The sequence below is a fragment of the Nilaparvata lugens genome, chromosome 5 (genome assembly GCF_014356525.2).
Source record: "Nilaparvata lugens isolate BPH chromosome 5, ASM1435652v1, whole genome shotgun sequence".
Taxonomy (NCBI): Eukaryota; Metazoa; Arthropoda; class Insecta; order Hemiptera; family Delphacidae; genus Nilaparvata; species Nilaparvata lugens.
Window position 1 is genome coordinate 48,888,546 of NC_052508.1, and position 27,848 is coordinate 48,916,393.

Sequence of the window (27,848 nt, forward strand, 5' to 3'; positions counted from 1 at the left end):
TCCCAAAACATAAAAAGCGGATCTTTTGATATGAATCAAAGGTCAGAATCCGTTTCTAATCAAGTAGAAGAATTTTGCAAGGATTTATGCATCGGAGAGTGATTGAAGTTTGACACACAATGCAACGTCTGACCAATCAATTTAATGCTTGCTTTATCTTAATGTTAAATCAATAATGATTTATCAACATCAAAGGATTTGCCGACAGTGAGTATAAGCAGGCAACCAGACAAGTTTATGGAAATTGAATAATATGCTAGCCAGTTATCGACAATAATCTGCAAGTCTAGACTAGATTATACCAGTCTGCTGGACTCAGCCCTGATTTGAGAGAGCAAAATGAAAAAGCCAGTTGATTCAATGTCACTTATTTACGAAATGAATCATTGCTGAGGTGAACTATAATTATTTATTGTTGAAGATTAGAATCGAATAATATGATACAATCAGTAAAAATTGGTGACCTGAAACTTGTCTTAGGGTTTAAAAAATATAAGTAAAAAATTTTAAAATTCAGAGTTGAGTCATAGAGAGATGATGGAGAGTTAGGCTACCATCATTATTTGTCGGTGGTTGAGTGATTTTAATAGAAAATTTTGTAAGAAAGTTGTTGGAAATATAAGTAATAAGAGCTCACAGATTTCTCTTCAATGAAATTAACAGTAATTTAAATCAAGTTAGTAGTAGTCTTACTTTGAGCCTGAATAAACCTCTCAATGGATGGTTCACAAGAAATTCGGTTTCTTTCGCAATTCTTCATTTTCTGTATCTGAACTACTCAGAGTTCCCTGAAAGATTCTCATGCTTTTAAAAATATTCAAAGTGTACTGCAATAATTGGTAACTTCTAATATCTCACGCATACGCATTTCACATACGGTATTTGTTTCACAAATTATTAAAGTACATACATATTAGCATGGCAAAAACTCTTTTTATCTTAGCTATTTCATTCGAGTTGTTAAGTAGCTGGAAGAATTTTTTGACTATTGACTTTGTCACTACTATTGACCTTTCCAATAATATTTGCATTCTTTCTGCCACTATAGTGAGGCGTGAGAAGACTTTTTGAAACATGAAGTTTAGAGAGCTTCTCAATAATTACTCCGAACCCGTAAATATTTCAAAGTAGACAAGTAATTTTCGGTGCTAATTAAATTAAATTCAATGGAATCTAACTTTCTTGCTCAACGTGTTGTATGTTTCCAAGCTCGACATCAAACAGAGAAGTGTCCTGCTACAAAAGTTCCGAGAGCAGTAATCATATATATATATGTTTTATTCTGAATTTACATGCTCATGTATCTACAGAGTATCGAATAATATTGGACCAATTGAGAATTTCGCAAATTGCATTGCCAAATTCGAATAACAAACTACCTAATTATTGAAAATGCAATCGTAAGAAATGTGAAAAGTGAAGAATGAAAGTATATATTTTTAAACGACTGGAAAATGAAGAGTACCGGTGTAAATCAACAGTTGAGTAACATTCAGAAATTCATTTGTCTAAAATGAACCAATAACTGAAAGGCTATAACTAGTGATTTTTCTACAATTATTGTACTCTACCATATTTTCTTATTATTGTATGAGGGAGTGAAGTAATCTGTTTATTGTATCATGACAAGAATATGTGTATTATACCACAGTTATAACAATTGAAGATAATAGTTTAAAATTGAAGTTGAAAATCACTTCCAATCACGGATCAATCAATTATTAACCGCCGTTCACACCTCAAATGGATCTATTGAACATTCAAATTTTTCTTTTCAGTTATCCCGGATCCGACTCGTTTTCAATTAATCACAATAATTGATGAATGTATTGACAGTTGTATCAGTCGCTCCCAGATTAAAGTCGTCATACTTTTTATTATTTAATTTCTTTCCCACTCCTCTTTGGTGATAAGTGGTATTAATGCTCACCATTATCATCATTTATCTCCTTTCTCTTTTCTCCAAATGTCAACCCTGCTGAGAGGTGATTTGTGATTGGCTGTAGATGTCAAGAGATAATTAATTAAGCGACCGCCAAACGTATTGCCCCCCGTTAAGATAATCCTCTCAATATGCAGATCTGGATATATTGTCAATAATTACATCCTGGGACCGAAGCGGTCTCTAAAAGTACAGTATGTTATTCGAAGTATGAAATGTGTATCGACTCTAGTAAGTGTCCAAATTGCTGAGTGTGATGTTGTCAATTTAAGTCTTACTCCTGGTTGCACGAAAATCTATTAAATTACAACCGTGATTAAATGACGACGAGAACCAATGACGGATGCGGATGAAGCCTTCAATCAGCAGTTAATCTTGTTTAAATTCCAGAAAATGTCTTGCAACCGGGCCCTAGACTTTTATATTATTTATGATATTTGATACTTGTATATAATGATGATTTGTATATGCGAACACAGATGGATGGTCTGGCTTTGAATTCACATTGATAATTAAATGGTGTGTTGAATTTATAATGGAATCAATGACTTCCAACTATATGTGAAATCAAAAAGAATTTAGTATGGGATGGGATGATGAAAATTTTGATAAATATGAAACTAAAATTCGAAAAATAATAGCATGTTTATTTTACAAATATCCATATACAAATGAGTGGTAATAAATAGTATACCGACATTCTGAGTAACTGAAATTCTTTTCTTAAGAAGGAACTTATATGCTTAATTTTTCATTGTTCTCGGTCATTCTGCTATTTCTATTACGCTACAACGTATGGTAATTCTTTCTAAAAATAATAAATAGAGAACATTTTGCATGATAACCTAAGAGAGCTATATAAATTAATTTACCTCACAGGGTGATACCAAAGAGAAAATATAGCATAAGAGAAGATATGTCAAGGTTAAAGGGCACTTAAATTCCACGGTTATGCTAAGTCGATTATTGTTGATTATTGTCTTGGCCGACCAGTGAGTATAGAATGTAACAGTAGTATAGAATGTCTAGGATGTGTAGAATGTTACATTCTAAATTCTATACTCACTGTGGCCGACTAAGCGGCAATACAAGCAGTGGCGAGGCTACCAGCGCCACATAGCTTCACGAAAAAGACCGTCGTGTGCTATCGTGTATACTATCTTTGATAACATACCATCTCCGCGGTAATACGGACTAAAAAGACAAGCTGTTCAAATATCAATTTTTGTTATGCGTTTAGTATAGATACAGCATACAGGTAACAATAAGTAGTAAAATTGTAACATGATCTTACAAAAAATAACTATTCCCTGAATTATTTCATTAATAATTCGCCACCAAATTAAACTGTATAGACTAGTAGTAGACTTAACATTTCAGATTGTAATACATTAATTCAATTCATTTAAAAACTCAGTAAATATTACAATCATTTACATTCAGTATCCACTACATTTCAAGAAGTTGTTTCTTGATAGTTGATGGAGTTATGGTTCTGTAGAATATATTGTATCCTACGAAAATTGACTAAGGTATAAAACATACAAATGATAAGAAACTATAATCATCATGATAGTCATATTTCCATTGTATATCGCTCACTTAACTTTTATTACTTTAACTGTCTACATGAGTTATAATTTAGATACTTTCAGATAACATACAAAAATCTTATGAAAAAAATTGAGAGAAAATTTTAGTTTTGTAAATATGAGTAGAGCTTAAAATAATGTGGACTATGTAAAAATTTTCTTTTGGTAAATTAATATTTACAAACTTAAAGCTAAGAAACTATTGTAATAATTATAACTATAATAATTCAAGGCACAATATTCGGGTGACACGAAGAGGCAGAGAATAGCCATAATGATAGTTATTCCATGGAAGATGTATCAAAATGTTTTATGAATAATATGAAGTGTTTAACCTGTACAATCATGACGTGTTTAAGTTTATATGGCAGTACAATCAAAAAGTATAATGTCATGGCTTATAATAATCATTGAAACACATTCGAGATTTAAGACTCTCTCAAACTCATGGGAAAATATTGAAATCCTAATAGTTTTTCAATATATAATAATAAATATTGCCAAACTCGATCATATAAAATTATATTCATATTTATACATTTTACATGTACTTTTCGGGTTTAGGTATTTCATGGCACTTATTAACTTTTACACCTTACACGTATGCGTTATGGCACTTAATACGTTTCTAACAAACGTTAGTTGAGTATGTGATACATTTGAATGCAGTCAATATAATTCTTATGCACACTTTTGATTGTCATAACTGTTGGTGGGTTCCTACTTGCTTAAGAAGAAATGAGAGTTCAGAATACAATTGAATAAAAATTCAATAATTGAATTATTCATATTACGATACTTACAAATTTCATCAGAAATGTTGATAATTAATAATATAGGCAACTATTTACAAAATAACGGCTGGTTGCATAAACTACTGTCAAATCCCTATTTAATTCAATTAGCAGCATTCCAAACACTTGTTATAGTGTATGCACATCCAATTATTTGCTCTTCCAGTCCAAAATTTCTTTGAAACAGGACTTGGTTCTTATTGAGTCTTACTGAATATCTTATTAGAGAGCTCATTTCCTATCATACTAGAGTTCACTTTTCAGTTTTTAACCCAACTGTTCCCAAATACAAATAGAACTTGCACCTACAGGCTCACATATACAACAGCTAGCTCAAATATTGTGTCATTGGTTTTTCAAAAGTATTTTGTTATTTGAGGATTCACTACAGTGAATTATTGGACTTCCTGACTCACACATGAGTTCAGCCTCTCCCTTACAAGAGTAACAAGGTCTAGCTACTCTATTAGAAGAAAAACTACTTGATCGAAGTTTACTTAACCGGCCGTTAGTGATGCATCAAATTCTTCAAGCACAGTTATAAGTATAGTCTCTCCTTTCCGTGAACCAAGTGTAGGCATACCAATAATAACTTATCGTAGGCAGATTAAATTTGATCGACGTTTACGTGAAAAGTCGTTAGTTATGCTTCAAGTACTGTTTACAGCAATTTTGATGAGGAGAGTAATACACCAGAAATCTCAAATTAAAATTAGTCGATAATTACTCAATCGTCCGACAGTGATGTTCAGTTTACCGCAGTATCGTCTGTATCCAAGAACTGTTCACAAAGTATAGAAACACTAGTTGATCGTAGATTGGATTTGATTGTCGTTTAGGTAACCATTTGCCTTGAAGTTTCGTCAACCCACCTTACAAAAGTCCCAATGAGGTTAATATGTATTACCTATCTATCAAACTTACGGCAGTCCCTCCTTTTCGTGAACAATTCAGCATATAAATTGCACAATAATTGATCGTAGATCAAAATTTATCGCCGTTCACCGGCCATCAAGTTCTGCCAGCCCAATGGTTATCAAGCGCTCTTTGCGAGGAATACTGTACTGGTGAAAAACATTGTAAGGAGTTTGTATGGTTGTACTGGATTGGTTGCACTTGCACCGGTTGATAGAATCCAACGTTTTTCGAACAGTCCTTGTTCTGAGCGTCGTGGTGCATGGTCTGGTCCGTGGTAGTGTGATGTGTAGGAGGAGCAGGACTAGTCCACGAGTCGCCCATGTAGCTCCAGGGCATGTGATACTGTTGCACGTAGGGGTCGAGCTCCGTATCCTCTGTGTTGCAAGTGTCGGGCAGTGAGTAGTCTGTGTAGGTGTGCATTTGCGAAGGATCGTAGCGGCTCAGCTCAACGCCTGTCGCGGGCTCCTGTTGACTAGGAAACGTTCCTGCAAACAAATACAAAAATCGTTCAATCAAAACGATGAAACTCAAATTAGATAGAAAAAAAACTCAAATCAGAGAAAATCAATGATCAAATAAAGAGCAGGAGTTTGGTTGATTACAAATTCGAATCCACACACCTCGTTATACTTAAATCTTATAAAATTTAACCTTAGTCTAGTAAAATCGTCATCAAACGGAAGTAACAAGCGTGCCATGAGAAACAATGAGAATTATTCGGATGACAATGCGATGTGACGTCATTTTACTTCGGTTAAGTTCAGTATATACACATTCAATAGGAAAATTGAGTAATGAAATAAGCAACAGATAAAGACGATGTTACTTTGTATAGGTTGAATGGTATAAGAATTAAATTTCATTGGGCAGTGAATAATAAGAATGAAGTTTCAAATTCATATCTCTCCACTGTTTGCTGATAAATCGTTTTTAAGCCAGCAGTATAGTACTAAATTTGAAGACTAGCTTATGCTTATTTTCATGCATTATTGTGAATCAACTTGGCATTCCAATGTATAGAACTTGATGTTATTCTTATCATGCATATTTTTCATAACATAATAGATGATACAAACAAAGATTAGCATTTGCTACAGAGAAACAGCATTCAGAAAAAACGAAAACGTTTGTTACACAGGAAGAAATTTAAGTTTGAAATTAAATATGTAGGAGAGAGTTTCCTGCATCAGTTGTAAAAACTATTCGCTAAAGAGCAAAAAAAAAAAAAAAAGATTTTGATTCGAGAAGAAATACCCCATTGTTAATGTAATTCGAAATATCGTAAACTACATTATATTGAAAAGGATACTGTAATTACATTGACAAACTATGATGTTGCATGACATTTTTCTATTCTATAGAGTTTTTAAAGACGAAAATAAAGGTGTTTGCATCCTTTCTCTTGTCTGTAATTATCGTATACGTTTGTCAAAATTATTAGAGAAATTGAAGAATGACGCACTTCGTGCCAGTTGCACAAAAGCCTGATAGGTTCTCGTGGAATTAATCACGATTAAAATTTAACCGGCTTAAAGAATGATTGCTCCAGAAAAAAACTCAATTCAAAGTCCATTGGAATCTTATAATGCGCACCTGTTTGTGGTATGATTTGGCTGACAATGTGTGGGTGAGGGTAGTAACGCAGCCGCGACAGCTGACTGGTGTTGGGCGTCGTGGGTGGAGTGGGGGGTGTGGAGTGAGAGGGGGAGGGGCAGCCCATGCTGGCAGAAGCACTGCTCGTCTGTTCGTCTTCCAAGTAGTGCTGGTCTTCTTTCTTCAGGCCTCTGTAAAATGCAAAACGCAATCAATTATTATTATTGTTCCATTCACTTCAACTTGAGAGATAATAGAAGTAAAAAATACAAGAATAACAAAACCTACAATCACAGAGAATGAAAGAATTCCTTCTACTTTGTGCTTCAATGTAGTAGAAATTGATAAGAGGGTTTCATCATTTTTGGACTTAGTTATTGTATAAATTAGAAACTGTTCTGGACTTGAGCATGTTGTTCATTTCCACTAATTAGTGTTATGGTGTAATGAATGAATGAATATGAAAGTCAATGAAGAAACAAGGATACGATGAAAAGGCTTCAAGTTGTCACAAACCATTCTATTATTTTAAGAACTAGTTCTGGCTGTAGCAAAATGAACAATTTATACTGAACTGATTATTTGACTACTGAGCCATTATCAATGTCTTGTAGACCCATTTTCTACACCATTGTCAAGTTCTACTGATCCATTATTTGAGTCATTATAATTCTTCACGCCCTGAAGCAAGTTGAAATGCTCAAATATATTGGAAGTATTATATCAGAAGATGGAAAAGATAGACTGGATATAAAGCGCCGAATCAGAGAAGCTAAGGGTATCAGTAAAACAGTAAAAGGCAGCTTCTTTCCTCAAGTTGTCTAATGTTGGAAATAAGAAAGAGACTAATAGAGAGTTGCATTTGGAGTATAGCTCTCTAAGGGTCTGAAACGTGGACTATTGGTAAGGCTGAGGAAAAGACTCTAAATTCATTTGTGAATTTTGTGAAGTGAGTGCTCAAAATAAAATGGACTGACAGAGTTACGAATGAGGAGGTATTCCAGAGGGCGGTGGAAAAGAGATCTCTTCTGAATTTTCTCAGGGACAGACGACATTCTTGGATTGGACACATAATAAGACACAACGCATTCACGTCAAGTATTCTGGAAGGTACAGTTGATGGACAAAGGGGTCGTGGGAGACCCCGGCTGCAGTATTTAAGACAAATGACGAAGGATCTGGGTGCTATGAGCTATGTACAATGGAAGAGAGTGGCAATGGACAGATTTAGATGGAAGGCTGCCAACCAATCAAACGATTGAGCTGTAAGAAGAAGATAATTCTCCAGTAAATTCACTGACTACTGCTGTTTGATACAAGTGTAAAATCGAAACTAGTTCCTCGTTATCTGTGTTTGAGATAACTGTGTCTGTCTACTGGATTCAGTATGGATATTGGATATTTACCACAATGTCATTTTCCTTAGAGGAAAGATTAATAATGTACCTAATACAACTAGATTTATAAAGTACCCAATACCACTAGACTAGACAAAAATATGCATGATTTATTCAATATAGAAAGTCAATATCTCCATATTTTCATTTGTGTATGTAGGCCTAATACCAGGAGCTACTTCATTTAGGTATTTATTCATAATCAAAAGCAGTATTTGAATAAATCTTGATCATTATCAGAAAAATACAAGAGACGTTAGTGTCGGAGGTTATAACAAAAAATTGGACTGTGAATGGATGAAGGATATAGGATACTGATGGATGGATGGACTCTGCTTATGACGACGTCATCAGCAAGAATGAATCACCCATCCGGCTCGCATATCTTCATTCAAACTACAGTTACTATATCATAACTATTCTATGAATTAAACAAGTTCAGACTGGACAAAGTATCTGTTTTGCCAAATCGTGCCGAATTTCTAAATTGTCATTCAAACCCACAAGACTTGGAAACTGAATATAGTATTCAATTTGGCAACACATTCGATGAAGAGTTATCAATTCAAATAAATGTATTTTTAGTCGTATGTGCTCGCATGAAATGAGTGCAATTTGTTCGATACACTGATATTTTGTCACAAGTCCCAACTTGTTCCAGAGTATAGTCTAACTTAGAACTAAACTAGCTGAAGTGTTGACATTTTTACTGTTCTCGAAGATTACTTATACTCGTTCATTAGTGACTTCAGATTCTAGTATCAAAAATGACGCATTGCACTAAACTACAATAAGCAATTTCCCACTCAGTTCCAGTGAGGATAGAATGTAACATTAGAATTGATAAGATAGATATATTATCTAATATATTATCGAATAGATCATCTAGATAGATAGATTGATTATCTATCCATATTCAAGGATAGAATGTTACAGTCTATACTCTCTGCTCAGTTCATAGAGATTTCACCTACGTCAGGTAAATATAAAATTACTCATACAACAGAAAAGCGAATATAATTGGATGAATAACCACTAGGGTTGATAAGGATTAGAAGATAAGTCGTCACTACTGGAGACAACTGTGTGTCATAGACGTAAACTAATGAACTGGCGACATTCCCACACAAATATCCGATATCATTATAACATGAAATGACAATATAAAATGAGATAGAATAGTGTCAACTCAACATACTTGTACAATAGAGGTTGATGAGTGGCGGATTGCTGAGTTTGCAAAACACAGCCAGCAGACTGAGTAGAGTCAGCGACGTTGGCAAGTTTTGGCTTAGTTGGCTTGCTTCGTCTGCGAGGCTGATATTTGTAGTCTGGATGTTCACGCTTGTGTTTCAGCCGGAGCCTCTCTGCCTCCAAGATGAACGGCTTTTTTGCTGTCTCATTCAAGTGTCTGCAATAGAAAATTCACTATTTAGACCGAAAAATATATCAAATTATTATAAATAATGCTCTGATACTAGCGAAACTAGTTCTATTATATTGAAGACCTAAATTTTAATATTATTGTTTCTTGAAATTCTCAAACCATTGTTATCTGTAATTGCCGGAACAGAAATAAGTGATCTCATCAGCTCATCACACATTACTCTGAAGTGAGTCAACTAAATCAAAGTGTAGGAAATTGGTGATTGGACTAAGTTAATCGAGCGATTGATTTTCAAGATAATTGAGTTTGACCAGGGGACGTATTTGCAATCCGCGCAACTTTTGCAACATTCTGTAATAGAAAAATATAGATACAAAACACTTCAAGAAAAAATAATCCGATTTTTATTGTCTTTCTACTTTCTAATTTGAATCCTCTTTTTTATCCAGTTTGTAAAATAAATACTAATAAATACGATTATAAATGAACATCTTAATTCTGTTACAGATGGCATAATGGTTTTAAAGCATCCCTGTAGCTAACTGCTATCAATTCATAACTTGGTAGTCTTTTCTCGAGATCACTTCAGTTTTTACTATGTTCACTTGAAATTGATTGGAAAACAGTACAGCCTACCCCTGGTTTAGCTAAATTTCTTAATTTTATCCACATAAAATTCAGTATCGATATAAAACACGAGAAGAATCATTTTTACTGGGCATCAATGAAAAATAGGGTCTATTATCAAAGATGTTAGTGAAATACTAAAACCCCAATAGCTTCAGGTACTCTATTAAAATGCTCTATTCATAAAACACAATAGTAACTGACTCCAAGAAGCCTTCACATTAGATATTCACAAACTGGCCGCGCTACGATTGTATTGTGTGTGTGCCCAAGGAAGAATGTAGAATACTTTGTGAATGAATTGTAGAAGAATTGAATGATCATCTTACAGTCAGATGCTCATTTATCATGGAGATTCTATAAGACTCTATTTTTTTAATAAAAATTCTCCTGATCCAAAATGGAAAATGAATAAGATTCAACAAAAATAATCAGTTAGACTATTATCACTGAGAAGCTGGTAAGATGATCAATTTTTTCTCCAACTAAGGAGACCTACATTTTATCGGTTCAAAAATGTCAAGTAATTCGGCACATATTTCGATTTTATTCTGGGAAATAGTCGTCATCGCATCCTTTGTGCTGATAAAAACTGTAAATAGTTGTTGGCGTAGACGCGTGCCAAGACTGCTATCAGCTGATAAGAAGCCAGCTGAATTGATCCAGGTGTCTTTCGAATAATTTCACCACTTCCTTTCTCTGCTGCTGAGTACACAAGCTTTCAAAAATATTCACTTATGTTTATTTCTGAATATTATTAGATATCTGCAGTGATGCAGCCTATCTATCTTCATTTCATTCATATCATTCCTATAAATATTTCTGACAATTAATATTGCCAACTAGTACAAGATATTCTAAGAAGAAATGTAAAAAAATAACTTTTGAGCGATAAAGAGAATCCCATTTTTGTGAGCGTCGTTAATGGAATGACGCGGTACATTATCAAACACCGTCTGCTGACATAAAAGACAGACTAGCAATTTTTTATACTTGAATAAAAATCGGCTAAGATTACGAAACTCTGATAAAAATTCCTAAATTCTCTACATCCGGTATCTACAACTTGACCTATGATCTGCCAATCGTGATCAAAATTCGAGTGAGTTCATTGCAAAATATTGATGTGAAAAATTCAAGCTTTTGCACTGCTGGGAGAGTACACCGTTCTCAGTTCTGCTCTCTAATTCATTTAATTCGTATTTTGTATTTAATTTGATAGATCTATTATATCACTGCATTCTCTTTACTATTGAACAATTATCATAAGCTCAACTTCTACGTAGTAGACTCAACTCACTACATGTATCAGTGAATGTATAGGTACCTTATAGGTACCGTACCACAATCCTAGGATAGTAGGATATGCCCTGCTCATTCATCTATGTCAGCCAATATTATTAAGATGATATCAGTTTTATAAAAAAAAATTGCATTCGTTTAGTGATAATATTGATATCTGATTTAGAGTATTAACCTGCAGCTCTTCTAGTGCTACATGTAGTATTTGAGCAAAGTACGGTAGCGAAACGTGAGATAATCCTGAAGGGATTTATGGGTCGGGAAGGTCTCATTCCAAGAATAAAAACTGATAAAATATTTCCAGATCTAGTATTGATATAAGTTCATCCTTTGAATGAGAACATATTTTATGAAAATGCACCAACAACTCACCTCCACAATTTGCCCAAATATTTGCTGAGCTCAGCATTGTGTAGCTGTGGATGCTGATCAGCCAGATGACGCCTGGCTGCTTGAGCCCAAACCATGAATGCATTCATCGGCCTTTTCACGTGCTGTTTACGTTTTCCATTGGTAGATCTGCAATTGAAAAATCAAGTAATCAGTAATAATTCTCACCTACTCACAAAATACTCTGTTATGAGCATTTCAATTATTCTCATTCATTCATTCATGTTCATTATAATAATACACTTCATACAACTTTTATTGACAACTTTATCAATCTCTCTGCAAGTAGTAACTAACCAGGACCTCCTAGATACTTAGGTGGTATTTAGGAGGTCCTGAACTAACCCCATATGAAATGCGTTATTATTGGTTGGTGATTGGTTTCGATCGATACAGTTGAAGGCCTGTCATTAATAGAACCAGCATTCACATCGTGCTATGAAATCGATATTGATATGAAAAATCATATCAATGAAATCGTTGAATAAAAAACAAAATTGAACTAGTCTCACCAGAATTTTCAAACAGGAATTGTGGAAAAAATTCGGTAATATTTCCAAACAAGTAATATTTTCAGAAGTACTTGAAATTGAAAGTCTACTCGTATCTCTCTCACTTGCATTATTGATAAGATCAAACAATAATAGTTATTATATTATACTTGAATTCTTAAATACTTAAAATAATATTGATATATATTATTATTGTGATGTTAGTGATAATGTATTATATGAAGACTCAACACAAAACCTTTTTAATCTGGAGATTTCCAATTTCCAATACTATGCTACAAATGACAAAAGCCTATATCATGGATCAAAATATGTACACTTGCTATCGAGTTTCGAAAATTATTCAAATAAAAATCGTTCGAAGACTAAGTTGGATTTTCAAGATAATACACATGCTTTCACACGCTTCCAGCCATCTGCTTTTAAAAGTCTAATGGATTAGAACCTGGGACCTAAGTGAGGAAATTAGTAAAATTTGTAGTAGACTCCAAATCGCAGCACTTGATTCTCAGCCACTTGCTAATTATAAAAATAATTTCCTATTTTGAACACGTAATTTTTTCCATTACCGTTTTATTTGTTTAGCTGGAATATTTATGTTGAAGACAGACTAAACTTTTTCAAGCATTCCGTGATCAAATAGAATGTAACATAACTTCTGAAATTCGAGTGTACAAGAAACTGAGAAGACATGAGGGTCAAGTGTATTTGAATAATATTATTTGAAATTATTAACAAAACAAGTATAAACTAATGTTGAAGCTGAAATATTTCATTTTGATAAAATGTATATCTCACAAAAAAAACAAAATCTATTCTAGAACATGGTACGCCATATATAGGGGAGTAGATCAATATTTCAATAGTGGAGTAGATTTCCACACAGAAAACACTACCTAAATATGAAGAAGACACATTATAAGAAATTTCTGAAACTAACTATTGTATGCAATTACATACACTATCTAATATTTTATGTAATTGATGTAGTAGTTTTAGTTTTTTTGGGAAATAAACATTCCAATTTTTTTCGGGCTGTTGCCTTTTCTTGAACAGTTGCAACAGCATGTGATGAATTTGGTGGAAAACTACAGTGCGTATTGACACAGAATACAATATTATAGAAGTTTTCTCTGGTATTGATTAACGTTTAAACACTGAAAGCAAAGTTAAAGAGTTCCATAAATATTGATGTTCTCAATTCACTTGTTCATCATATCCTAATTAATACCTAATATTGAGTAGTAATGGTTTATACTGAGTGATTTTTCTATGCTGTTATTCTACTGTTAGTGTGTGGTAATTTATTCCTGAAAAAGGAAAATTTTGTTTTGTCAGACGAAGTTGGTAGCTTACTCAATTGGTATAAACACGACAGTGTGAGTTGATTAATTATCCTTGATCTATGTGGAGGTCTTTTACCATAGAACATTGATATTATGGTGGGAAGAGTCAAAACTTGTATAACCTCAATGAGTGGACATTTTGAACATATTCTTCAATAATCTTCAGTAACTTAGAAATGAATAATGAACTATCGTATCTCTTTTATATATAACTGAACATTTTTATTACAACTGAATTTTCGTTTTATAAATTGATATGAAAGCTGGGTAAAAGGATAAAAAATTACTCTATATAATACACAAATTAATTGAATCAGAAGTACATGGGATTCCTCAAAAGATCAAATGAAGAGAAGATTATTCAAATGTTCGAGCTCCAAGACAAGAGGAATAAATTACTAGATTCACACATTTTCCAGCGTACAACATTTAAATAGTTACTAATATCGGTAACATACATTTTTGAGCATTCAAACTGGACTATCAGAAGAAAATTTTTTCATTTGGAAAAATCTGTGCCCTTCATTAGTCTGGATGACAGATTGACAGGTTGTCTGTCCCTAGACAAATTCGGTAATCGGGTGAGTGACTTGAGTAAACTTGGCCCCTCTCTTGTCATCCCTTTTTGTGCCCCTCCTCCTACTTCCTCAGACACTCAAACTGTCTCCATCTCCTATCACTCTTCACCCTTATTCTTATTTTTCTTCAACCTCCTTCTCGGCAGTACGGCAGATGAAGTTCCCATAAACACTAGACTCCTAGATAAAGACTAGACTCCTCTGAAATATAGTAAATCGACTGAAATATTCTTTCTTCTTTCCGCCTGTTATGTTCTTAATCTTCTTTATCCATTTCAAATTTCATTATTTTCTTCTCTAGCCTCTTTTTTCTTCTCATTTAAAACTTTAAATATACTAATATGCTACTATTTTGATCCTGCTATTATGTCGTTTGTGAATTTTGAATGATAGTTTATATTTTCCCTTGTATTCCTTCTTTTTTGCAATAGGTCTTCTCAGAGCTAGTCAATCAGCCGTCTTTTCACCTCCTCTTCTCCATTCTCTTTCTCTATTCTTCCAACTTCATCAGAAGTCCTCCCTCATCCTCACTCTAATCTTGTGAATCATCAACCTTCCCTTTTTCTTCTGAGTGGTATGAGTGAATTACCAAATTTTTCCGTATCGATGTGTTCTACCTATAATTCACTCTTGTTCAATCCTCCTGATTCCTCTTTATCTTCCTCCTTTACTCCTTTATCTTCCTCCTTCAAATGTATTTTTCTTTTTCTCTGTTCCTTCTTTCTCATCTATTCATCGTTAACTTCTTCTCCACATCTTTTTCTAATGCCAGTCTGCTCGCCTCCTTCACCTTTCCACCTCCTCCTATCATCGTCTTTCGATTTCCTCTTAATCATCCTTTTCTTTCATTTTAATCATCATAAACTCCTACTCCCCCTTCTCATTCTCTTTATTTTCCCCGGTATTCTCTCTCCACTTATTCTTTTTCCTTCTTTCTATCCTACATCAACCTCATAAAATTCATTGTGGGTCTATAATTGGTTAATATACTTAGTTATTATGGATCAGTATGGATGTTAGAATATAGACTAATGTGAGAAATGTTATAAAAAATGTTTCAATTTTCATTTTGACTGAGTACTTGAAGGCAAGTTAGCATAATCCACTAAAAACGCAATTATTTTAAGGCAGCTACTTCTTGAAAAGGAATAGCTCTCTCAACAAGTTAAATTTCGTCAAAATCAAAGTTAATTTCAGTTCAAATTTAGAACTTTTACTTAGTTCACTCAGTCGAATAACCTGGAAAAGAAACTCTAACACACAGTAAAATGTGATATCTAACTCTCAATATTCCCCATATTACATGAATGAAAAATTTTATTTATAAATAAATCCAATCTGAACCAGAATCAAATTCCTTCCTCCTTATTCTTCTCTCTATCTAATCCAACTACCATCGAATTTCTTTCTATACCATCTAATCTCTTTTTATGCTATAAAGTACAAATAAAAATACATTTATCTATCTATCCATATGCTTCTTTCTCTCCAGGTCGGTTACACTCCCCCTCACCTATTAGCCGCCACCTGTACTATAGCAACCCTGGCAGAATATAGTCTCTGTCGCCTGTCGCCTGTCGCCTGTCGCGCTTGAGACTCGGAGTCGCTTTGAGTCGAGTCGAGTCGCCGACTGCGCTGTGATTTATGTGGCAGTCGGTCCAATTACCAGTCGACTGCCGATTGCTGCCGACAGACCGCCATTAGGCACGCAAATGGGCCGTCACCCCCACACCACTCTCACTAGCTTTTATCTTTATTTAATCTCGTCATCATCTCCTTCCTTCTTGTTTTATCTTGTCATCAACCGATGTTCAACATATCAACAGTGAATTATTAGCTAGTGAGCATAATCCTAGTCGTGTAGGAAAAGGGTATGGTGTAAACATATTTGACTGGGGGCCCTCAATAAAGTTTTGCAATAATTAGGGAGATGGTTAGAGCAATTTAGTATGAGTTCATACTTGATAGTATCAGTTGATAATGGGAATAGTAGAAAAGTTGCTAGTATAATATCAATACGGATAAAGATAGCAAATCAGTAGACTAATAATAAAGACATTATTGAAACAACAATATAAATGGAACTCAGTAATACAATACAAATAGACTCAGACTCCTTCCCTTCTTCTTTCCCTTAGCATCACATGTTTATCTTATAGTTTCATCTTCGTCTAATCTTATAATCATTATATCTGATTCATTCATATACGAAATACGATAACCCTATAAATATATGCACGGTGGTGATAAATACAAGGTGATGCTAGTTGTGTGTTCATTTGAAATTTTCGTGAGTGAGAGGTGAGAGCCTTTTCACGATATCATGATATTAGAAGGAAAAAGAATGGAAGATAGTGTTGATGAAGAACGCATTGACATTCCAGGTTAGTTTAAACTCTTGATGGGTTTATTTGATCGTAATATTACGAGAAACGTTTTGATTTCAGCACACGAAAAACGGAGAGTGAGATAAAATCACGAATTATTGCATCTGAGCTTTTTGTGTTGCTGTCCGCTAGTGAAAGATGTAGGAGCTCATTAAAATATTGTAAGTTTCTAAACTAAAGACTTTGCCAGAATGTGCCTGCTACTGCTTCTTATCGCAATCGTCAGCAAAATAAAGATTATGATCCTTTAGATCTTTTCGCCAGCTTCAGGAATTTGTTTACATCAACATCATTTTTGTAACAATAATAATCATCATCATAGCCTTTACCATTACCAACATTTTTCATGAAAATTATGATCATTTCCTCACTCATAAAATCTAGCATATACCACTATGTATATGAAGTAGCAGACGAATACCATTATGATCAATAATGGGTGACTTCTAGATGACTCTTCCTTCAAAGCATGAGCATTATTTCATAGATATTATTCCTTCAACAATAACCTGATTTTTTGAGCTGGATTTCAACCTGAAGGCAATATTTTTGCTTTCTACGGTCATAAGATCTATTGCCATTCTATTCCGCATCTTATATAGGAATTGTAGCCTATATCGTCCCCAATTTTCATTGCTCTTCATTGGACAAAATAAAAACTTCTTTTCTTACTCACTCACTTTTCTATAATAATTAACAAACGCGTCTCCTATTTATTTATTGTGGTTCAATAGACATCAGTTTCAACATCATCTATATCCATCACCAAAGTACAAAATAATATTGTAACATGGAGTATACAGAAGTTCACTTGAAAATATTTGGCTTTGGAAATACTTAACACAAAAGATTATAGGTGTAATTTATGTGCTGTACCTATTTACCCACTTTGGCTTGGATCTCAACTTTGATGAGGCAAAAGCAAAAAATAATCACAAATATCAAAACAAAATTAATAAATATTAATAGTAATTACGATTACAATATTATATGAAGCACTACGCATTTTACCATTTATGTTCATCTGCCTCTTGGTTCAGGGTCATAAATCTCTAGATTCCACTAATGCAGCTCTTAATAATTACTTGTCAGACTGGCAAAAATATCTGCGAGAAGATATGAATTTATTCTAATAAATAATGAAAAAAGCATATCGAGATAATATGGCATAACCCATTGATAACAGACCAATGACCGACTAACCTCGCGATCTTGACACTAATAATAAAATTGACCTAAATTTCTTGTGACGATCTCGCGAAAACTCCAACGGTCCAAACGTTTATCCCGATTGTTATGTTTATTGCAATTTTTCAGAAGGTCATAAACACTTTTTTGGTTTATCTTAGGTCACTGGAGATTAGAAAACAAATTTTCAATGAGGAAATGTATAGAATGGATATGTATTTTGGGGGTGTTCGGTTGATATAAATTTCATTGATACTGAACATCCCACAGAAGACTTGAATTGTATGTATCGCTATTTACAATCGTGCATTTATTTGGAAATTAATACTGTTTATAGTACTTCATATTCTCAATCTTTGGTTAGTTCAATCATATCAAAGTCAATATCATGCTGTATTGATTTCGATTTTCGATTACATTAGTTAAGGATAGTATTTACATTTCCTACTCCGCTAGAAAAGTGTATAAACTCGGTAAATAAACTCATCTTAGTAGCTAAAGTGGACCTTCCTTGCATCAATCAGGCTACTCAGTCAATCACAGTGCAGTATGTACAAATTCAGTTACTTTGTACTGAAGGCATCTGATTTGAGTTACCAATAGTAACATTCTTTCCAAGTTAATAATAATGTGATGACTATGAAGGCTGTAGAGCATTTTCATGTACCATATCATTGCTTTTATTGTTATAAAGGATAATAGATAAATAAATGAATCGATATTTAAAGGTTTATAGTTCACAAATTGGATATTGACTGTTTGACAGTTTGAACGGAGTCGAACTGATACATTAATAGCCGCCAGTCTAACACAGTACAATGATAAATGGTAGAGGCAACCGTTTGGCCAAAATGATAGACTATTATGATAATAATAATTTTCTCTATTTCTCTTATTCTGCCTATCATTAAATTTAGTGTTAATCCTTTCAGGAAGAAACATTAAGTGATACATGAACATTGAATTGAAAAGTATCTTGAAGCTCACGATGTCATACGACTAACAAGATCGTACGTAATAGCTCGAAAATCGTGTTCTATCGAGAGGAAAAGAAACAAAAATATAATAATATCACATTGGAGAATATCTCTATTTAATATAAAATAACAGATTAAAAACACAAATTAAAACAAAACTGAAAGTTTTGTTTAAAACAATCAATAGGCTACTATAAAAAGTTTAAAACATAGTAAGAATACTATGATGTGATTCTATAAATAAAAATAAGTAGCCCTGAATACATACATTTTACGAACCAGTACAATTCTATGTCATGACGATCAATGTTGAAGCTAATATTAAAAAATAAAATCAAACCAATAGCTGCACCCAAACCCATTTTGAATTACAACAGCTAGAGATATTTTTTGAGAATTTGTTTGCTCTCCATAAAAATTATCACCACAGCATTGGGAAGTGTTCGACCTAAAGACGTAACTAGGGGAGATTAAAAGGCAGGTCAGGGAGGTTGAAACAGAGATAAGCGATACAAACATACCTGAAGGACAGTTTTGTTTATTCTTGGCGATAGAACCAATAATTTTATCACATTCGGATGTAACCAATAAGAGGTCGACGTCATTTGAAATTTGGAAAAAATTCTTTTGTTCCTCTTTGGAGGGCTTCACTATGAAGTCAATCTGACCCTTTGCTCTTAGTTTTAGATAAACCAGTAAAGGGAAACACACAGGAAATCAGTAGTAGAAGAGAACCCTTTTTAGCGAAACGAAGTATAGTGAAACTCAACACTCATCACAATATTATGAATATTTCGAATTAAAAATGCAACATGTAGCTTATTTGAAACTACATTCACTCATAATGGATGGTGATATATTATAGAGAGTTGAACGATTGCTATTTCAAATGAATGTTAAGTGATTACAATAATATTGTTTGAAACTACATCTACTCATATTGGATGGTGATATATTGAGAGGAATGATTACTACCTATTTCAAATGAACGTATAAAAATAAAACTAACCTTAAATGTGGAAGAAATAGAAGAAATTATTTTGGAAAATCTTGATGATATAAAATCCTCTTTTTTGACGCAGAAGGTTCGGCGCCAAGTACAGTAATGAGATTAATCGACATAATATCACCATACGGTATGGTATGTTTATACTAAGCTCTCTCGTCTCAACTTATCTATTTATTTAGCATGTGTCAGATACACAACAAATATATAGCTCAAGCTCATGAGTCTCAAATACCTAGATATACACTGTATATATTTCCAAATTCTTTGAGATATTGTGTAGTTTCTGGTCAGGAGAACATAAGTTTGTCTGACCGCCATTATTTGCTAGTACATTTAGCGTTACCAAATGTGCACCATGGAGGCGAACTAACGCACTCAACTTATTATTAACACAATAGTGACTTCAATTGATTATAATATTGTTTTTGTTTTCAATTACAAGTACTGATCCTTTTCCGCCAATCTGAGCGTTGTTGAATTAATTCAGGCTCTAAATACGTCATCCTCATATCCTTGGAGATGGTATCCATCCAGGCTGTCGGCGGTCTACCAGGGCGTCTCCTAGGTTGTTCAAATTTAACAATTAATGAGGTTTTGTTATTGGGTAGAAGTCGTTGATAATATTCATAGAAGTTGATTTATGATAGCGAGTAACCAAATTACCACAGATTGCTGTTTTCAGAGAACAAAGTCTAAGTCTAAGCTAAGCTAAGTCTATTCAATTGAATTCCAAAATTAAAAAAAATCAATTGTTCTTTTCACAGAATTTGTGTGAAATCGTCGAAACTTAAGAAACGTTCAAGGATTCCGATCCGATAATCCTACTTAGGAAGAGTTTAGTTCCTCAACATCATACAAAGCTTACAGCCTTTTGCCTTTGTTTACCTTTTGTCTACCTTTGCTAGGCCTATTGCCTATTTGCCTTGTCACAGTCTATAGGTAATACTTCTACTAACAGAGGATTTGAAGACTTGTTTATTCAGCTTCAACATAGGCCTACTTAGGCAAGAACAGAAACAGATAGGTTCTAGGTGATATTGATACTTCAACGGAGAAATTCGGTTCTTGATAAAGAAAGTAAGGTGCTCCAACACAATATCAGATGCTTCAATGTCAAATACACCTGCTTAAGGGCCGTTTCAAACAATAGGGGGTTCATAACGCGCAAACGTAGCATTTTTCACCCCGCTTCAATTCCATATTCCAACGAGTAGGCAACATGTAATTTTCTATCAAATTTCGTCAATAAAATTTATTGTTTAAATTCAATATTTTCTGAATTTGGCTTATAGTGATTTTGTGTTTTGTTTCGGTTTTGTAAATGTTTGGACTTTTTAAAATCGAAAAGAACTTTATTTCGAAGTGTAAAGTGTAAATTTAAAGTATTGTGCTTACTATAACCTTAGAGTCCGGTTTCCCAAAGTTTTCCATTAGGGAACTTTGGACTATAAACGGCGAGGTGGAACTATATCCTTGGGCCTCACCACTATTGAAAGCCATACGCTAATAATAATAAAATAATTCGCATAGGCATATAGCATAATAGACTATTTACAATATTCCACTTGACTTTCACATGATTTTTTCTTTTCTTGATTATTTATTCAATCTCTAACATACAACATGATACATAGTGATACTGAGTATGTAGGCTATCCTTTCTCGTCCGATTGAGGATAGTTGAATTTTATTGTTAACGACAAACCCACAATTTCCATCTGAATAGGCTAATGGTTCAAATAATATGTGTTGAAAATTTGAGGTTGATTGATGAATGCATTCCCTATTCATGCAGATACGTGTTTAAGTATAATTATGTTATCTTCGAACGAATACTCGAGCCTCAAGTCAAAACTGAGAACTCGCTAGGCTCATTCAATAGAATAAATTAGTTTTACGAAGTTGCTTCTGTATTACAGAAGCATACAAAGTCAATGAATAAAATACCATGCTAGCGAACCAAAATTTATCAGTTTGAGTGAGAATGTAAATACTCAATGCAATGGTTCGAGTACGATATTGGAACAAGATATTGATGACCAATGATATGTTGATAAGCTAAGCTGTGGGAAAACAGTTTCTAGTATGTTTTCGCAAGCAAAAGGGGGGGAACGACGAATGAGACAGCAGATATGACAAAGCAAGCGATATGAGTGTGAGAAGATAAACATGTCTGAGAATTAGAGGAGGAGAAGGGTGATTGTGTTTTGCTCACATCAGCGATTTTGTACGCACTATAATATTATAGTTCCCCATTTGATCTTAGAGAAATGCTAATTCATTCATTCAGACTGATAAATGGAATTTGAATTTGAAGTCAGCATCATTGTTTATCATAGTTGAACCGGACTCGTTCTATCGATAATGTTACCTTCTACATTTTCTGAATTAATAATCCAAGAGTTTACCTAATCTTAGTTGTCTTGAAATTGGCACTGGCTTATCTACTAGCTGAACACAAGTTAGTTCATTCATTAATTATAATGTAGAGCCTCATTTTAGCGTATAATAACTGTGCTGCATTACTATGTATTAATCATGAATACAGTACATATTATTTTATGTTATCGTAGAAGTAGGCTATTAAATTTAACACCTTTTATTTGTAAAGACTGTATGATTCATGTTGGGTGAACAACTGAACAATAAACAAACGTATAAGATTATATTAAAATCTGTTTTTATCCATGCACTCTCCACTTTGCATGGTTCTCCATTTCACAATATTAAGATGCGTTTGCACCAAAGTTATTAACAAATCGACATAATGTTAATAACTTAATCCTTATAGATTCTATTAGATTGAGCATAACTTATCATACACATGATGAACATATGTGTTTGTCAAGTTCCGTTCAATCTAATAAAATCTATAAGGATTAAGTAATCAACATTGTGTTGATAACTTTGGTGTAAACGCAGCTTTACTGTTAAATTTTATAAATGTTTTTGATAATAGTTTTTAAAAACGCTAATGACACAGATAATATGTTAATGAATAGAAAAATTAGGAAATGGAGAAGCATGGTAAAGATATCTTAATATTCTGAAGCGTAAATTATAATTTTTTACCAGTATTAAGTAATTCAATGGAGAGTAATGATAATCACATTTAATTGAGAATGAAATTTCATCGGTTTCTTTGAGCTCGAATCACACCAAATTATCTATTTTTGTTATTGCAACAAAAGTATTTATGTATGTAGGTTACTTATATCAAGAATGAATGAATAAATAACCGTATTGAAATATTCTTTTTGTTTAGTAAACATGATTCAGTCTGGAATTCCGATAACACAACAAGTTTAAAAAAAACTAATAGGTAACTTGAAATGAGAGTGAAAAATCTAAACTTGTAGATTAAATAAAGATCGAATATTAGAGTGTAAAAATGCCATCATGTCATTAACTGTGGAATGAATTACAAAGAATGAACAAATTATACTGTACTAGCCTACCTAAATGTGACTACTAATAAAATAGTACTGAATAGTACAAAATTAATTAATTTGGAAATAACGTCTTCCGGTAATCCCATTGGAAGGGTGATTACTTGAAACCATCTTCACTTACTGACAGATAAGATTTTTAGAAACAATTCCTGGTCGCTCAGAACTCACTTAAGAGTGTATATTTATGTTCATTCAAGTCTTGACTCACAAGAATAGGGCACGTATCTTAGCATCATGTTCACTACAAAATTGACAACATTCGTATTTCATTCATACATTTCCGAATATAAAAGAATAGTATTATAATTATTCCTGTCTGATAATTTTCTTAATGATGATAAATCTTTAAAACTGTAGTCTCAGAAACTAACAATTTCAATGCATAAATTAATAAATTCTTACACTATGAAAAACTTTGAAACTTCAGTTCATCCATTGATCACCGAAGTGCCCAAGTGTTTATGAGGTTATAAACCTGATTTATTACTTCACATTAAAATTGGTGATAATAATCTTGGTTATCATTGAATTTAGTAACCTAACAATGCTTGTAATTGTGGAAATTATTGATGATATTTTCAATTCGAAGTTTGGGAGCTTAATAAAAACTGATAATTGATTGAAGACTGAAGGATCAATACCGTCTCTCGATTGAATTTCCTAAAGTAGAAAAATAATTAATGGACTTTTTTATTCATGATGAGGCGAATTTTGGACAGTAATGTCCACTCTACCACGGATCTGCATGGATAAGATCAACAATCTATCAATAGGCCTACTTGTGAGTAAATTGAAGTATGAACTTACTTGTTGATCTTGGGCACCACCAAATTCGTCCAATCAAAGCCCTGCAGCACCTTGCTGACAGCTTCGTTGATTTCCTCGTTGTCCTTGTTGTTGGTTGTTTGTGTTGTTCTGTTGTTGTCCATGATGGCACCGCGTCTGCTGGCTTCGACCACTGAACAACACGCCGCACTCAAACTGGCATTACTCGACACCGAAGCGGCAGCCATGAGAACCTATCACCACGGCCAAATCACACCGACTGATGCACTGAGCCACTGAGGGGCAACGGGCAACGGGCAAACTCAAACTGAGACACGCACAGCATGCCAAGATGTGGGATTCCCCTTCTCCGACACCCAACCCGCGTGCTTACTACGCTATCGCTTAGCGGAGACTATGTTGAGAATTACTCACTGTCAGCATTCTTCGAAAGAAACAGCAATGCTTCCCAATGGAACAATACTGACAGTATGAATTGAATAATTATCACTGCACTAGTTTCCACTGAACGTGTATGATTTTTGGTTCAAATTTAACCGAGTACAATATCAACGACAAATCAGTATAATTATCATGATATTAATGCTCTCATCTTTTACATTCTAGTACTGTATTTTTCAGTATTTTTCTTAAATAGCTATAGATTGTACAGTCATGATAACATCATTCTTAAATCCAACTCTATTAGATTATAATATTGAAACAATATCAAACTGTTGGCAAGCAGGCCTATCTATATTACATCTACTTTGAAATGTTTTAAATAAAAGGGTATTCATGTTTTCATATTGTTTTTGATAACTTTCAATTAAGTAACACAAACAAGTGAAGTAATTTTACTACTCGACATGTACATCGACTTGTAGGCCTACATCATTCAACACAATAGTGTATTAACAAATATGTTACATTTAATACAATGTATAATACTGTAATGATGTGATGGATTAGGATCTGAGATATGAGTATTTGAGAAATCTAAACAATGATAATAACAAATACAATCAGACTACGTACAAGCTAAAATATTGGTGAGGAGGAAGGAAGAACCAACTGAGTCACAAGGGTGTATTGCCTACTACAGTCTGATGGGTTGAAAACTGTATAAAAATATTATGTCGTTTTGTGTATTTTTTTACGATAACAGCAATCAGGACGATGAATAGTTGATTAATCATCTTTTAAAGCATCTGAACCTCGTTATCAAATATTATTGATTGATACGTGTTCTGTATCATGTGTTTATATCCAACGAATTCTGAATGCATTTCCTCCGGAATCTTAGTAGTTTAAGATTCTGAAGGTGGCAGAAAACTTAGATACCTGCCTAAGTTGGAAAAGAAAAGACATGACGTATATTTGAGGGGTCAAGGAATGCAAGATAATTTTGCTTTACGATGCTTGCTTTATAATTTTGCTTTGCTTCACCCTTCAATGGGTTCATATTGGAAAATTCTGTCCATAGCATAGTAATTGAAACTCAACTATCTTTTTCATCCATTCTGAATAAATAAATACTGTACGCCAATAATGTTAATAACAGAATCTTGCAATCATACAGAATACTATTCATAATATATTATTGAATGAAGCCCATGCCATACAATCATGTTCTTTTGATAACAATGGGCTACTATTCATTAGCTAAGAGAATGCATTCAAAATCGTAATTCTGATAGTATTGATCATTGATTTATTTGCTTTTACTTCAAATTTATACCAGCATGTACTTATCAAGTATTTTTTTGAGAGAAATCAAACCTATCAAAGCCCACGTATAACAATTTCATGACTTGTATGACATAATCCGAAACATTATTCTAGAATTAGAATTTAGAATACTAGTGACCACCTGGGTTGGAGAACTCGTTCAAGAACTGTTAGATTGTAATCTTTGAAACCCGCAACTCCATACAATTATTGTATGGAGTTGGTGGAAATTATGAAAACAACTAAATATTTCTTTTACAAGAATACTTTGACAGTAGGTTTCATTGGAGATCCTGGAAATGAAAAATCACTCTTCAAAATTCACTCTGTCGCTTCAAAATTTTGTCGCTCACATGAATCTAAATCAATTTTTTAGAAAGTCTTTGTGATAGCTCCAAATATCCTCAGCTGATGAATGAATGGATGAATGAATGAATGGAACTAGATTGGAAAAATCTGTCCATAACATAGTAATAATTGCAATTCAATACTAGTGACCCCCTGGGTTGGAGAACTCTCTCAAGAACTGTTAGATTGTAATCTCTGAAACCAGCAACTTTAAATTGTATGGAGTTGGTGAAAGTTATGAAAACAGCTAAATATCTCTTTTACAAGAGCATAGTAATAATGTTGTAATTGCATGCAATGAATTCATTAGCTGACTAAATGATAGATCACAACAATGTTTTTCTCTTATGCACTATCTATGTTATTTTTATATCCTGAAAAAGGACGAAGGAGTGAGTCGATTTTGTTTTCTTACGAACTTTACGTTTGAGGAGGTCCGAAGATTACGTGTTCAAAATTTGAAGCTGATTGATCAATTCTTTCTTAAGTCATTGTAGAACATACAAACAGACGGACAACGACTTTGGCCTTCAGTAAGTAAAAAGTTAGCACTCGCTAACGCTTTAATTATAAATGGACAGATGAAGCTCAAGAGCTCAGAGAAGAAGATACATGCTAAATGAATCCTGATTAAATGTTTCAAATTCACTACATATAAGCATTCAATGCTTATTGATGTATTCAAACTGTTGCTTGGAAGTGTATTCTGATTGAGTTATAAATTCATAATTTATCTTTGATCACACATTTGAATCGAGAGTTGAGACATTCACTTTTCAAATAGTCTTTTGAAAAATCTAAGCCAACAAATCTTTAAATTAAGAAGCTGAAGAGTTCAGTGGTAGATTTTAATTAATTTTTTCAGAGTAATTATTGGAGAAAGGAAGAAAGATGAAGCTCAACAAATTGCAGTAGATATGAAGCATGAGAAATACCAGATAATTCTGAATACCAAGTACGACTCCATTTTCAAGTCGTAGGCTATCATCAAGTAGAAAGATGCTTCCCAGCGAAGAGAACTTGTTCAATTAATTTGTGTCAGGCGCGGTTTGGAGGTCTCGGCTCTCGGCCAATGGGAAGCGAGCTGAGTCCCCTTGCCGCCACGCCATTGGCTGCCAGTCGAGCATGCTTCCACCGTCGTCTAAATACCGTACGCCTGCTTGTATCGTAGCTCTAGATCTGCTTTTGGTATTATTTTTTCTTAATCGTGGTTGTCAAGAAATTTCAGTTAAACTTCAGAACTTACATTCTCCTCACGTTTCATACACATCAATATCATTTTTTACAATGTATTTCCAATAATGCAATAACATGCATTACAGTGCTTATGTTAAATTTACCATTATGTCAAGATGCCATTCCATTTTCAAGTATACTATTTATATTTCATTTTCTTACTTATAGGATGAAGGAAAGACATAAAAATACAAATGAAAGGGTACTAGTTGATTCTTTGGAGAATAATGGAAATTTTATTGAGAATCGCCTAAGTCCATAATGAAACTTACTTCGGTGATGAGTAACACTAGCCTATATTGGTTGCCACTGGCAAATTTGCATTATTTTCCAATTTCATATTCACTCCAATTAAATATTGGAATAATTATTACTAG

General features: G+C 33.6%; 1 protein-coding gene across 1 annotated transcript; it reads right to left on the reverse strand.

The window, feature by feature from the left end:
- Positions 1-2,568: 2,568 nt before the first annotated feature.
- On the reverse strand, positions 2,569-24,484 carry LOC111052389 (transcription factor Sox-9-B). The gene is made up of 5 exons (XM_022339048.2): positions 24,199-24,484; positions 11,925-12,071; positions 9,435-9,647; positions 6,840-7,030; positions 2,569-5,731 (listed from the first exon to the last, which is right to left on the reverse strand). Exons 1-5 carry the CDS (start codon positions 24,402-24,404, stop codon positions 5,340-5,342), a joined length of 1,149 nt encoding a protein of 382 aa, XP_022194740.2. The 5' UTR covers positions 24,405-24,484; the 3' UTR covers positions 2,569-5,339.
- Positions 24,485-27,848: the final 3,364 nt, after the last annotated feature.